At 39.0% G+C, this 12,442-nt stretch overlaps 1 protein-coding gene across 1 annotated transcript in view; it reads right to left on the reverse strand.

The window, feature by feature from the left end:
• Positions 1 to 12,240, reverse strand: part of CALR3 (calreticulin 3) — a 33,728-nt gene extending 21,488 nt beyond the window's left edge. The window contains exons 1-3 of the mRNA XM_027084559.1: positions 12,104 to 12,240; positions 11,793 to 11,894; positions 9,233 to 9,436 (exon numbers count right to left, since the gene is read on the reverse strand). Coding sequence (XP_026940360.1) covers positions 9,233 to 9,436; positions 11,793 to 11,894; positions 12,104 to 12,194 — 397 coding nt within the window. The 5' untranslated portion in view covers positions 12,195 to 12,240. The remainder of the gene's footprint in view (positions 1 to 9,232; positions 9,437 to 11,792; positions 11,895 to 12,103) is intronic.
• Between the last annotated feature and the right edge of the window lie 202 nt (positions 12,241 to 12,442).

The following is a 12,442-nucleotide window of genomic DNA, read 5'->3' on the forward strand; positions in this document are numbered from 1 at the left end:
CAAATATTTGTGAAATCATCTCTAATTCAATAGGTATTATTTTTTTGCCAGATATCTCTGCCATCCTGTTTTAAGAGAATAATAACCATAAACAAAACATTTAAATTTATTTTTTAATCTAAATAAAGACCTTTTCCATTCCAGATTCTTAATTCAAGAGTAAATGTGAGGGTCTTCCCTGGTGGTGCAGTGGTTAGGAGTCCGCCTGCCAGTGCAGGGGACACACGTTTGAGCCCTGGTGTGGGAGGATCCCACATGCCGCAGAGCAACTAAGCCTGTGTGCCACAACTACTGAGCCTGTCCTCTAGAGCCCAAGCCACAACTACTGAGCCCACATGCGGCGACTACTGAAGCCCACGGGCCTAGAGCCTGTGCTCTGTAACGAGAAAAGCCACCGCAATGAGAAGCCCACGTACCATAATGAAGAGTAGCCCCCGCTCGCTGCAACTAGAGAAAGCCCGCACACAGCAATGAAGACCCAATACAGCCATAAATAAATAAATATTTTAAAAAAGAGTAAATGTGAGGCGTGGTAGGTAGAGAGAACTCTGGGCAGGGAGTCGGGGAGTGCGCAACCTGTGGAAACTTTGGATCGATCTAATGCTGTGTCCTTGGAGAAGTTGCCTCACTCTCCAAAATGACAGAGCAGAATTAGATCTAAATCTAATAAGTAATCTAATATGTAATAAAATAATATTCTTTTTACTTCTACAATAACATCAAGATCAGCTGTATATAAATATAAGGACAGCATAACTAGGTGTCTGAAGCCTGATCCTAATCACGAAAAAATTTTAAACAAGCATGGGAAAACGTCACATGAGAGAAAATAATTTTAAAGAATAAGTCCCCAAATCTGGATTATGGATGGATATTTTAAAAATACATTTTCATCCTTAAAGCTTTTTCTTTTCCACCTTTTTTTTATTGTGGCAAAATACGTACAACACAAAATTTACCATCTTAGCCATTTTTAGTGTACAATTCAGTGGTATTAAACACATTCACATTGTTAGGCAACCATCACCACCATCAATCCCCATAACACTTTTCATTTTGTAAAACTGAAACTCTATACCCATTAAGCAATAACTCTCCATCTTTCCTTCTCCCCAGTCCCTGGCAACCATCATTCTACTTTCTACCTCTATGAGTTTGACTACTCTAAGTATCTTCCACCAAAGGGGAAATCACAGGCTCGGAGGGGCAGGTACTTAGAGAATCCATCTTCCTGAGTCACCTCTCAGCAAACCCTACTTTCAAGTCCCTGGATATCCTGTCTCACTTCAGCTTTAGTGTGAACAGGATGTGTAAGACATGGGGACACTGAAATGGGAGGGCAGGACAGTGCCACCAAAATTGTGCCCCAGCGCGGCTCACCGAATGACCCGCCGACACCAAGGCTGTCCTGGGGAGTTGGCTGCTGCCTGAACGTGGTTCTGGCAAAGAAAGAGGTGAGATGGGCTTTTAGGCTGTGACAGCATTAAAAATCATCAGCCATGGAGTTCCTTTGTCATGCAATTCCCAAACCCTTTTAATTTATTGAGGCAAAATTCACATCACATAAAATCAACCATTTTATTTATTTATTTTCTTTCTTTCTTTCTTTTTCTCTCTTTTTTTGGTTACACCGCACAGCTTGCAGAATCTTAGTTCCTCAACCAGGATGGAACCTGGACCCTTGGTAGTAAAAGCGCAGTCCTAACCACTGGACCACCAAGGAATTACCTCTTAAAAATATATATATATAGTTTAATTTTTATTTTATATTGGAGGATATTTGATTTACAATGTTGTGTTAGTTTCAGGTGTACAGCAAAGTGATTCAGTTATACATATATCTACTCTTTTTCAGATTATTTTCCCATATAGGTTATTACAGAGTATTGAGTAGCGTTCCCTGTGCTATACAGTTGATTATTAAAACCAACTTGTTGATTATCTGAGAACCAACCATTTAATTTATTTATTTATATTTATTTATTTATTTTTGGCTGTGTTGCGTCTTCATTGCAGTGCCCTGGCTTTCTCTAGTTGTGGCGAGTAAGGGCTACTCTTTGTTGTGTTGCATGGGCTTCTGATTGCGGTGGCTTCTCTTGTTGCAGAACACAGGCTCTAGGCACGCAGGCTTCAGTAGTTGTGGCACATGGGCTCAGTAATTGTGGCTCACAGGCTCTAGAGCACAGGCTCAGTAGTTGTGGTGCATGGGCTTAGTTGCTCTGTGGCATGTAGGATCTTCCCGGATCAGGGATCAAATCCGTGTCCCCTGCATTGGCAGGCGGATTCCCAACCACTGTGCCACCAGGGAAGTCCCAGTTATTGAAATTTTGATAGGGATTGGACTGAATTGCTTTGGAACTTGTAGATTGCTTTGGGTAGTATTGACATTTTAACAATATTAAGTCTTCCAATCCACAAACATAGGATGTGTTCCCATTTATTTATGTCTTAATTTCTTCCAGCAATAGTGTATAGTTTTCATTAGACAAGTCTCTCACTTCCTTGGTTAAGATGATTACTAAGTATTTTACTCCTTTGGATGTCATTGTAAATGACATTGTTTTTGTAATTTCCTTTTCAGATTATTCATTGTGTATAGGAATGCAACTGTTTTTGGTTTTGTTTTTTAACATGTTGACTTTGTATCCTGTTACTTTGCTGAATTCATTCATTAGTTCTAACAGGGTTTTTCTGTGCAAGCTTTAGGGTTTCTACATATCATATCATCTGCAAACAGATAATTTTACTTCTTCTGTTCCAATTTCTTTTCTTTTTCTTGCCTAATTGCTCTGGCTAAAACTTCCAGTACTATGTTGAATAGAAGTGGAAAAACAGGTGTCCTTGCCTTGTTCAGATCTTAGAGGAAACACTTTGAGTTTTTCTGAGTATGTTCACTGTGGGGTTTTATTACATTTATTTATTATTTATATAATAATAATTAATTAATAATAATTAATTAATAATTAATAATTTTAATATAGTATTGTTTATTTTTTACATTTATTATTACTTTTATTACATTGAATTAGTTTCCTTTTATTCCTAGTTTGTTGAGTGTTTTTTTTTTTCATGAAAAGGTGTTGAATTTTGTCAAATGCTTTTTCTGCATCAAATGTGATGATCATTCTTCCCCCTTCATCCTGTTGATGTGGCATATTACACTGATTTTCATATGTCAAACCATACTTGCATCCTAGGAATAAATGCCACTTGGTCATGTTGTATAATTCTTTTAGTATGCTGCTGAATTCTGTTTAGTAGTATATTGTTGAGGATTTGCATCAGTGTTATCTTGTAGTGTCTTTGGTTTTGGTATTAGGGTAATGTTGGCGTCATAGAATGAGTTAAGAAGTGTTCCCTCCTCTTCAATTTTTTGGAAAAGTTTGAGAAGGATTGGTATTCTTTCAATGTTTGGTAGAATTCACCAGTGAAACCATCAGATTCAGAGCCAGCCTTCCTTCCTTCACTCCTTCCTTCCTTCCTTCCTTTTCTCTTCCAGTTTTATTGAAATATTATTGCCATACAGAACTGTATAAGCTTAATATACACAACATAATGATTTGACTTACACATACCATGAAATGATGACCACAATAAATTTAGTGAACATCCATCATCTCATATAGGTACAGAATTTTAAAAAAAGAATTTTTTCCTTGTGGTGAGAACTCTTAGGATTTACTCTATCAACAACTTTCATATATAACATTCAGCAGTGTTAAGAATATTAATCATATTGTACATTACAACCCTAGTATTTGTCTTATAACTGAAAGTTTGTACCTTTTGACCACCTTCATCCCATTCCCCCTCCTCCATGCCCACCTCTGGTAACCACAAATCTGATCTCCTTTTCTATGAGTTTGCTTGTGAAGTATAATTGTCCTAGAACATGTTAGTTCCTGGTGCAGAAAATAGTGATTCAATATTTTTATACATTACAGAATTGTCACCATGATAAGTCTAATTACTTTGTTACCATACAAAGAAGCTACATTATTATATATGACTATATAATATATGACTATATTCCCCATGCTGTACATTTCATCCCTGTGGCTCACTTATTTTGCACCTGGAAATTTGTACCTCTTAATCTTCATCACCTACTCTACTCATCCTTTCACCCTCCACCCCTCTGGCAACCACCTGTTCTCTACATTTATGACTCTCTATTTTGTTATATTTGTTCATTTGCTTTGTTTTTTAAATTCCACATATAAGTGAAATCATATAGTATTTGTCTTTCTCTGTCTGACTTATTTCACTTAGCATAAAACTCTCTAAGTCCATCTGTGTTGTCACAAATAGAAATATTTCATTCCTTTTTATGACTGAGTAATATTCCATTGTATATATACATCTTCTTTATCCACTCATTTATTGATGGGCACTTATATTCCTTCCATATCTTGGCTAATGGAAATAATGCTGCAATGAACATAGGGGAGCATATATCTTTTCCAATTAGTGTTTTTGTTTTCTTTGGAAAAATACGCAGTGTGGAATTGTGGGATCGTATGTCAGGTCTATTTTTAATTTTTTTTAATGAACCTCCATCCATTTTCTATAGTGGCTGCACCAATTTAAATTCCCACCAAAACAGCACAAGAGTTCCCTTTTCTCCACACCCTCACTAACACTTGTTATTTGTTGTCTTTTTGATAATAGCCATTCTGACAGGTGTGAGGTGATATCTCATTGTGGTTTTGATTTGCATTTCTCTGACGATTAGTGATGCTGAACATCTTTCATGTGTCTTTTGGCCATCTGTATGTCTTCTTTGGAAAAATGTCAATTCAGGTCCTCTGCCCATTTTTTAATTGGGCTTTTTTTTTTGATGTTGAGTTCTATGAATTCTTTGTTTATTTTGGATATTAACTCTTTATCGAATCTATCATTTGCAAATCTCCTCTCCCATTCAGTAGGCTGCCTTTTCATTTTGTTTGTGGTTTCCTTCACTGTGCAAAGGCTTTTGAGTTTGATGTAGTCCCATTTATTTATTTCTGCTTTTGTTTCCCTTGCCTGAGGAGACAGATGCAAAAAAAATATTGCTTAAGCTGAAGTCAAAGAGCATACTGCCTGTTTTCTTCTAGGAGTTTTATGGTTTCAGGTTGTAACTTAAGTCTTTAATCCATTTTGAGTTTATTTTTGTATATAGTGAGAGAGTAGCCCAGTTTTCCCAAAACTATTTATTGAAGAGGCTGTCTTTTTCCCATTGTAAGCTTTTGCCTTTTTTGTTGTGGATTAATTGACATATATAAGCATGGGTTCATTTCTGGAATCTTTATTCTGTTTCACTGATCTATGTGTTTGTTTCTGTGCCAGTACCATACTGTTTTGATTACTATAAGCTTTGTTGTATAGTTTGAAATCAGGGAGTGTTGTATCTCCATCTTTGTTACTCTTTCTCAAAACTGTTCTGCCTATTTGGGGTCTTTTGTGTTTCCATACAGATTTTATAATTATTTGTTCTCGTTTGTGAAAAATGCCATTGGTATTTTGATAGGGATTGCATTGAATCTGTATATTGCCTTGGGGAAGATGGATATTTTAACAATATTAATTCTTCCAATCCATGAGGTATACCTTTCAATTTGTTTGTGTCATCTTCAATTTCTTTCTTCAGTGCCTTATAGTTTTCTGAGTACAGGACTTTTACCTCCTTAGATTTATTCCTAAGTATTTTATTCTTTTTGATGCAACTGTAAATGGGTTTGTTTTCCTAATTTTTCTGATAGTTTGTTGTTGGTGTATGGAAAGAAAAGATTTCTGTATATTAATTTTATATCCTGCAGTTTTACTGAATTTATTAGTTCTAGTAGTATTTTGGCAGTGTCTTTAGTATTGTCTATGTATAGTATCATGTCATCTGCACGCAGTGACAGTTGTACCTCTTCCTTTCTAATTTGGATTCATTTTATTTCTTTTTCTTCTCTGATTGCTGTAGCCAGGACTTCCAATACTATGTTGAATAAAAGTGGCAAGAGTGGGCATCCTTATCTCATTCCTGATCTTAGAGGAAATGTTTTCAGCTTTTCACCACTGAATATAATGTTGGCTGTAGGTTTGTCATATATGCCCTTTATTATGTTGAGGTATATTCCCCATATACTCACTTTGTTGAGACAAGGCTTTTTTTTGTTGGGATAATTTTGTTTACTGCTTCAATTTCCTTACGACTTATAGGTCTATTCAGATTTCTTATTTCTTTGTGATTGAGTCTTGGTAGGTTTTGTGTTTCTAGGAATTTGTCCCTTTCATCTAGGTTATCCAACTTTTTGGTGTACAAGTATTCATAGTGCTCTCTTATAATCCCTTTTATTTCTGTAGACAAGGTAGTAACATCCCCACTTTCATTTCTGATTTTAGTAATTTGAGTCTTCTCTCTTTATCCCTTAGCCCATCTAGCTAGTTATTGATGTCACAAAGTTACATCTTTATATGCTGTGTCCCCTAAAACATAAACTAATAATTCTTTAAAATGCATTAGTCTCTTAAATTATGTAGAAAACTAGATTTGTAGTTACAAACCAAAGTTACAGTAATATTAGCTTTTACACAAATAATTGTTTTTCCTTAAATGTATTAGTCTCTTAAATCATGTAGAAAACAAAAAAGTGTAGTTATAAACCATTGTTAAATAATACTAGCTTTTATAATTATATTTACCTTTATTGAGATTTTTATTTCTCCATATAGGTTCGAGTTACTGTCTAGTGAGTGTCCTTTCATTTCACCTTGCAGGACTCCCTTGAGCATTTCTTGCAAGGCAGTTCTAGTGGTTACAAACTCCCTCAGCTTTTCTGTTTTAATTTTTCCACATATTTGAAGGACAGTTCTGCCAAATATGAGTTTTCGTTAAGAGTTTTTTTTTTCTTTTCACTTTGAATCCACTATCTTCTGGCCTCCAAACTTTCTGATGAGAAATCTGCTGATAAGCTTATTGCAAATGCCTTGTATGTGATGATTTGCTTCCCTCTTGCTGCTTTCAACATTCTTTGTCTTTGCTTTTTGCAAGTTTGATTACACTGTGTCTTGGTGTGGACCTCTTTGAGTTCATCTTACCTGGAGTTCATAGAGCTTCTTGGATATTTATATTCATGTATTTCATCAAATGTGGAAGTTTTCAGCCTTTGTTGTTTCAAATATTCTCTCCCTCTGCTCCTTTTTCTCTCTCTTCTCCTTCTGTCCCTCCCACAATGTGTACACGTTGGTCTGTTTGATGGTGTCCCACAGGTCCCTTAGCCTCTGTTTGCTCTCCTTCAATCTTGTTTCTTTCTGCTCCTCAGCCTTGATAATTTCCATTATCCTATCTTCAAGATCTCTGATTCTTTCTTCTGCTTGCTCAAATCTGCCTTTGACTCTTCTAGTGAACTCTTCATGTTAGTTTACTTTTCAGCTCCAGAATTTGATTTGGGTTTCTTGTTAAGTATTCTATCTCCTTGCTGATATTTCCATTTTACTCTCATTTTTCTTGACTTTCACTACATCTTCACTTAGTTCTTTTAGCATCATTCAGTTATTTAAGTCTAACAGATCTGCCATTAGGTCTTTTTTTCAGGGACAGTTTACGTTGATTTATTCTTCTCATTTGAATGGGCCACACTTTCCTGTTTCTTTGTATACCTTGTGATTATTTGTTAAACACTGGACATATGAGTCTAATAATGAATGTTAAGTCTGGAAATCAGATTCTCCTCCTTCCGCAGGATTTGCTGTGTTGTTGTTGGTTTTTTGACTGATTGTTGAAGGCTGGCTCTGTACCAAGGGTCAGCCTGGGATGTAAACTTCAGGTTTTCTCAGGTCTTTTCTGAGTGTTTTCCTGTGTATGTGTAGTCACTTTCTAATTTTCCCTGCATATGTAGTTGTTTCTTAATGTCTTAGTCTTTAATGTCTACCTTCCTAAAAGGGAAAAGGTGAAAAATGAAGGGTGGGAGGGAAGGGTTCTGGCCCTTTAAGTCTCCTGGAAATCATTTCAGCTGGAGGGGGAAAGGCTTATAACAATGGGGATGTGTTTAACAACAAGGGCTGCCCATCTCTTTTTCTGCACCTCTGCAACAAGAAGGGGCAATCAGCCATCAGAGTTCAGATCCTTGATATTTGGAGGACAGGGTCCTTTTTGCCTATCCTGGCTCCCGTAAAAGCTGCTCCAGGAACCTGGTGCACAGCTGTCTGTTTGCCATATGGCTGGAGGTGGGAATGGGTAGGTACTACTGTGCTAAGAACTGAAATTCACCCAAATTGACCTCCCCAGTTTTCTATTGGAAGTTGCAATACTTCCACAGACTCCATAGTTCCCTAGCTGTTACATCAGACAGATTATGCCAGTGCAAGAATGTTGTCTTGTCTAGGTGGGGAGACAGATTCCTGGTGCTTCCTATTCCCCCATCTTCCCAGAATCCTCTTCATTCTTAAACGTTTTTGAATCCACACATTTCAGTTATGTCTAGTTCCTGCAGCCCAATGTGGTCCCTTCCCAATTCCAGCACAGATGTTAATCAATTACTCCTAGTGTCAGGAGACATTTAATGTATTCCAGGGGTCAATGATCTCCTTTTTCTGTAAGGAGCCAGACAGTAAATATTTTTGGTTTTGTGAGCTACATACTCTCTGTCATGACCATTCAACTCTGCCACTACTGCTTGAAAGCAGTCATAGACAAGACGTAAATGAACTGAGTGAGGCTGCATTCCAATAAGACTTCATTTGTGGACACTGAAATTTGAGTTTCATATTATTTTCATGGGTTAAAAGTATTGTCATTCTTTTGATTTTTTTAATCATCCAAAAATGTTAAGAAGCAGGAAGTTCCCTGGTTGCCTAGTGGTTAGGATTCTGGGCTTTCACTGCTGTGGCCCGGATTCAATCCCTGGTCGGGGAACTGAGATCCTGCAAGCCATGCAATGCAGCCAAAAAATTAAAAAAACCATTCTCAGTTCATAGGCCATAACAAACATAGGCTGTGGGCCGATTTGGCCCATGGCCAAGGTTTACTGACTCCCGAGGCATTCAAAATACTTGGGGCTACATTAATGTTGAATAAATAACTTTCTCCCAAGAACAACAGAATGGTACAGTCGCCTTTTTTAATACTAATTAGGTTTAACAGTACTAGAAACCTTTAGTTAGATAAACTCAACACAACTATAGCAAAGTCAGTCTAAGGATCCTACAGGTGGAAGGGTTTTCAAAATCACAAGAAATGGCTGTCCATACTATCTAAACTCACCAAACATAATATAGTACTGGGATTTTCCATTCAGGTTCTTCTGATCCACGTCTGCAGGGAAGAGCTTAATGTAGCCCCCTCCACAGTCCATCTTCTGCTCATGTTTCACGGTGTACTGAATGATCAGAGTCTTCCCTTTATTGCTAAATGGTTTGAACCGTGCAGAGATGGCGTAGAATCGGCTATTTTGAGTGGTCTGCAGACCTTTAAATAAAAAGTACTCATGAAGGATTAGGAATGACACTGCTCGGCAATGCAGGGAATTACATGGTTGTCCTCCCCCACCCCTGATAATAAACCTTCCAACCATTTATGTTGATCCTGCACCTATAGCACATTTGTACAATGATATACAATGGGCATATCACTAACAGGCTCTCGCTGCCACAGAACTTCTAGTTCACATACTCATGTACATGTTTTTGTACTTAATATACCACTGTTAGGTCTTAAGTTATAAAAACACTTCAGCTCTAACTGACAAATATGCAATCTAATTATAGATAAAAGATTAATTTTGCTTCATTTTCCAAGGGGTAGGAATGTACAAGGAAGCTTTGTAACAACTGGATTAAACAATGGAACATTCTACTTCTTTTCCTTCTCATCTTAAAACAGCTATTTAAGAGACACAACGGCTGATGGAGGACAGATTGCTGATCTGGGGGGGAAAAAAGTGCTTCACTGCACTGGATGAGCTGGTCCTTGGGTGTCATCTGTGTGGTGGCTCTTTTTATGAAGATACCATCCTTTTGTCATCTGAATCTTCTTGTACTTTATAAATTTAGCTGTTCACTTCAAGACCAAAAACCCCTTTTCAGTAGCCAAAAGGCTCTGTACCAATTCCTTATCTTATACTGGAGTATAAAACAAACCTGACAAGGACCTACTGTATAGCACAGGGAACTCTACTCAATATTTTGTAATAACCTATAAGAGAAAAGAATCTGAAATATATATAACTGTACTGTACACCTAAGACTAACATATTATAAATCAACTATACTTAAATTAAAAAAAAAAAGACAAACCTGAAAACAGAGCCAGTCTTCTTATAACCTACCCTTCCTTGTAACATACTCCAGCCTCCATAACTGCCTATGCTGAGAGCCATCATTAATGAACCTGGCATTTTGCGTCAGTATGTCTAAGACTGAACTCACGGTTGACTCCTCACTCCCAAACCTCTCTCTCTCTCTCTCTCTCCTACATTCTTCCCCCACTCTTCCCTTTCTCAGGTGATCTGTAGCCCCTTCCCCTACCATCCAGGCAATTCCTAAGGCCATCTGACTCACCACCTCCCTCTGAGTCTCACCACACTCCTCAGCCACCACCATCACCTCTCACCCATCTCTGTCTGGTTAAATTCTATTGATCTTTCCATCCATGGCTTCTATGTTACGGTCCTGGGAGACCACAATGAAAGGGGTCAAATTAACCAGTATCCTCAGTGCCTTGCCTGTGTCTGCTCTCAGTAGACAAGTGCTGGAATGAATGAAACGCACAGAGTCTCAGGATTCCAGGTTGGAGGAAGGAAAAACATTGTGGGAAAAAAACAAATGACAACCCCGCTCCCTGTACAAGCTTCACAGACCACCTTGTTATTTTCACTCCATTTTTGCCATCACAGCCTGACAATTTGGAACAACGTGTATCCACAAAACAATGAAGGCAACACTGGAGTAACAGAGCCAAGATGGAAGTTGAGTGGAAGGTGGTAAAGAGGGAAATTTTTTAATCTAAATCAGGGGTTGGCAAACTTTTTTCTGTTAAGGCCAGGGAATGAATGCTTTACACTTTGGGAGCCATTCCTTCTCCATCCTAATTACTCATTTCTGCCTTTGCAGCCTGAAAGCAGCCATAGACTGTATGCAAATGAAGGAGCATGAATGTGTTCCACTAACACTTTATTTATGGACCCTGAAATTTCAGGCATTTCATTGAATTTTGTGTAATTTTTATGCATCACAAAATACTATTCCCCTTTCTATTTTTCTCCAACAATTAAAAAACGTAGAAACCACTCTCAGCTAACTGGTTGTACAAAAAACAGGCAGTAGAGGAGCTTTAGTTTGCCTACCTTTGATCATCAGGAATGAGAAGTCAGAATACAGGTTATCCTTGGTACTTGGAGACTACTGACTTGGGGGGGGGTAGGCCAGAAGGGAAGACTCTGGGGGTGGAGGTGGGGCCTGAAAACGTTCCTATCTTGACCTCGGTGTGCAGTTGTAAACACTCGTCCTATTGGACCCCCAAAGATCCGTGTGCTTGACGGCATATAACTTTTACCCTGTTTTTCTTTTTAACGTGAAAATAAAAATGAGAAGTACCTTCTAAACTTTTTCCTTCTGTAGGGCAGGACCCTCGGCTCTCCAAACCCATTTGACTAGTGCTTGTAAAGAGGGGGTATCTTGGTCAAGAAAAGAGAAGACAAAAAGACCCTACCCATGCCTGTTTCCCGACCTGTGAAATGGGTGTTAGGGCTGTGCCACACCTACCTTGAAAGGTTGCTATGGGGGTTTAACATTCACCTTGATTTTCTCACGATTCCTACACTAACCTTTGTCTTTCTCTTTATGACCATAAAATTTCCCGGACGAGAGTCTAAAATACCCAAATTGGGAGTCATTGGTGGACTGCACCCATCGGTTCCTCCAGCGCTCTGTTGGGGGTAAATAACACCGGTTAGGGCTGAAAACTGTTAATTTGGGTGGTGGGGAGAGTGTTGGGGTCCCTCGAGGCCTCGAAGCTTCGAGGTTTTGCCACCATCGATACCTCGGCGACAGGCGGGGGCAATGGCAACTTGGGCCATCCGTTGGGCACTGGGGTATGAGGGAGCTTAAGCCTCCGCCACCGGCGGAGCCCCTTCACCTCCATCTAGAAAGTCCTCCTGGAAGTAGACTGTGGCCAGCGCCATCCGCAGCACACAGACTGCCCACAGCGGGACACGAGCGGCGGCCATGGAGAAGGCGCGGCCACCTCTTCTCGTAACCGTCCCTTTGCGCCCAGGCGTCTCCGCGGCGCGCCGGGCCCTTCCCGGAACTACTCCCGTCATGCCTTGCGATTATGACCCGAGACACCATTGGGCCTTGACGCGCGGTGCACGCCGTGTCCCCCTTCAAACTACCATTCCCATGATGCCTCGCGATAGTGACATGGAGCGCTATTGGTCTTTGGGGCGCGGGGTGCACCGGAAGGTGTAGTCTCTTT

Source organism: Aethalodelphis obliquidens, unplaced genomic scaffold, assembly GCF_003676395.1.
Source record: "Aethalodelphis obliquidens isolate GAN/ISIS:26980383/991018 unplaced genomic scaffold, ASM367639v1 scaffold53, whole genome shotgun sequence".
Classification (NCBI taxonomy): domain Eukaryota; kingdom Metazoa; phylum Chordata; class Mammalia; order Artiodactyla; family Delphinidae; genus Aethalodelphis; species Aethalodelphis obliquidens.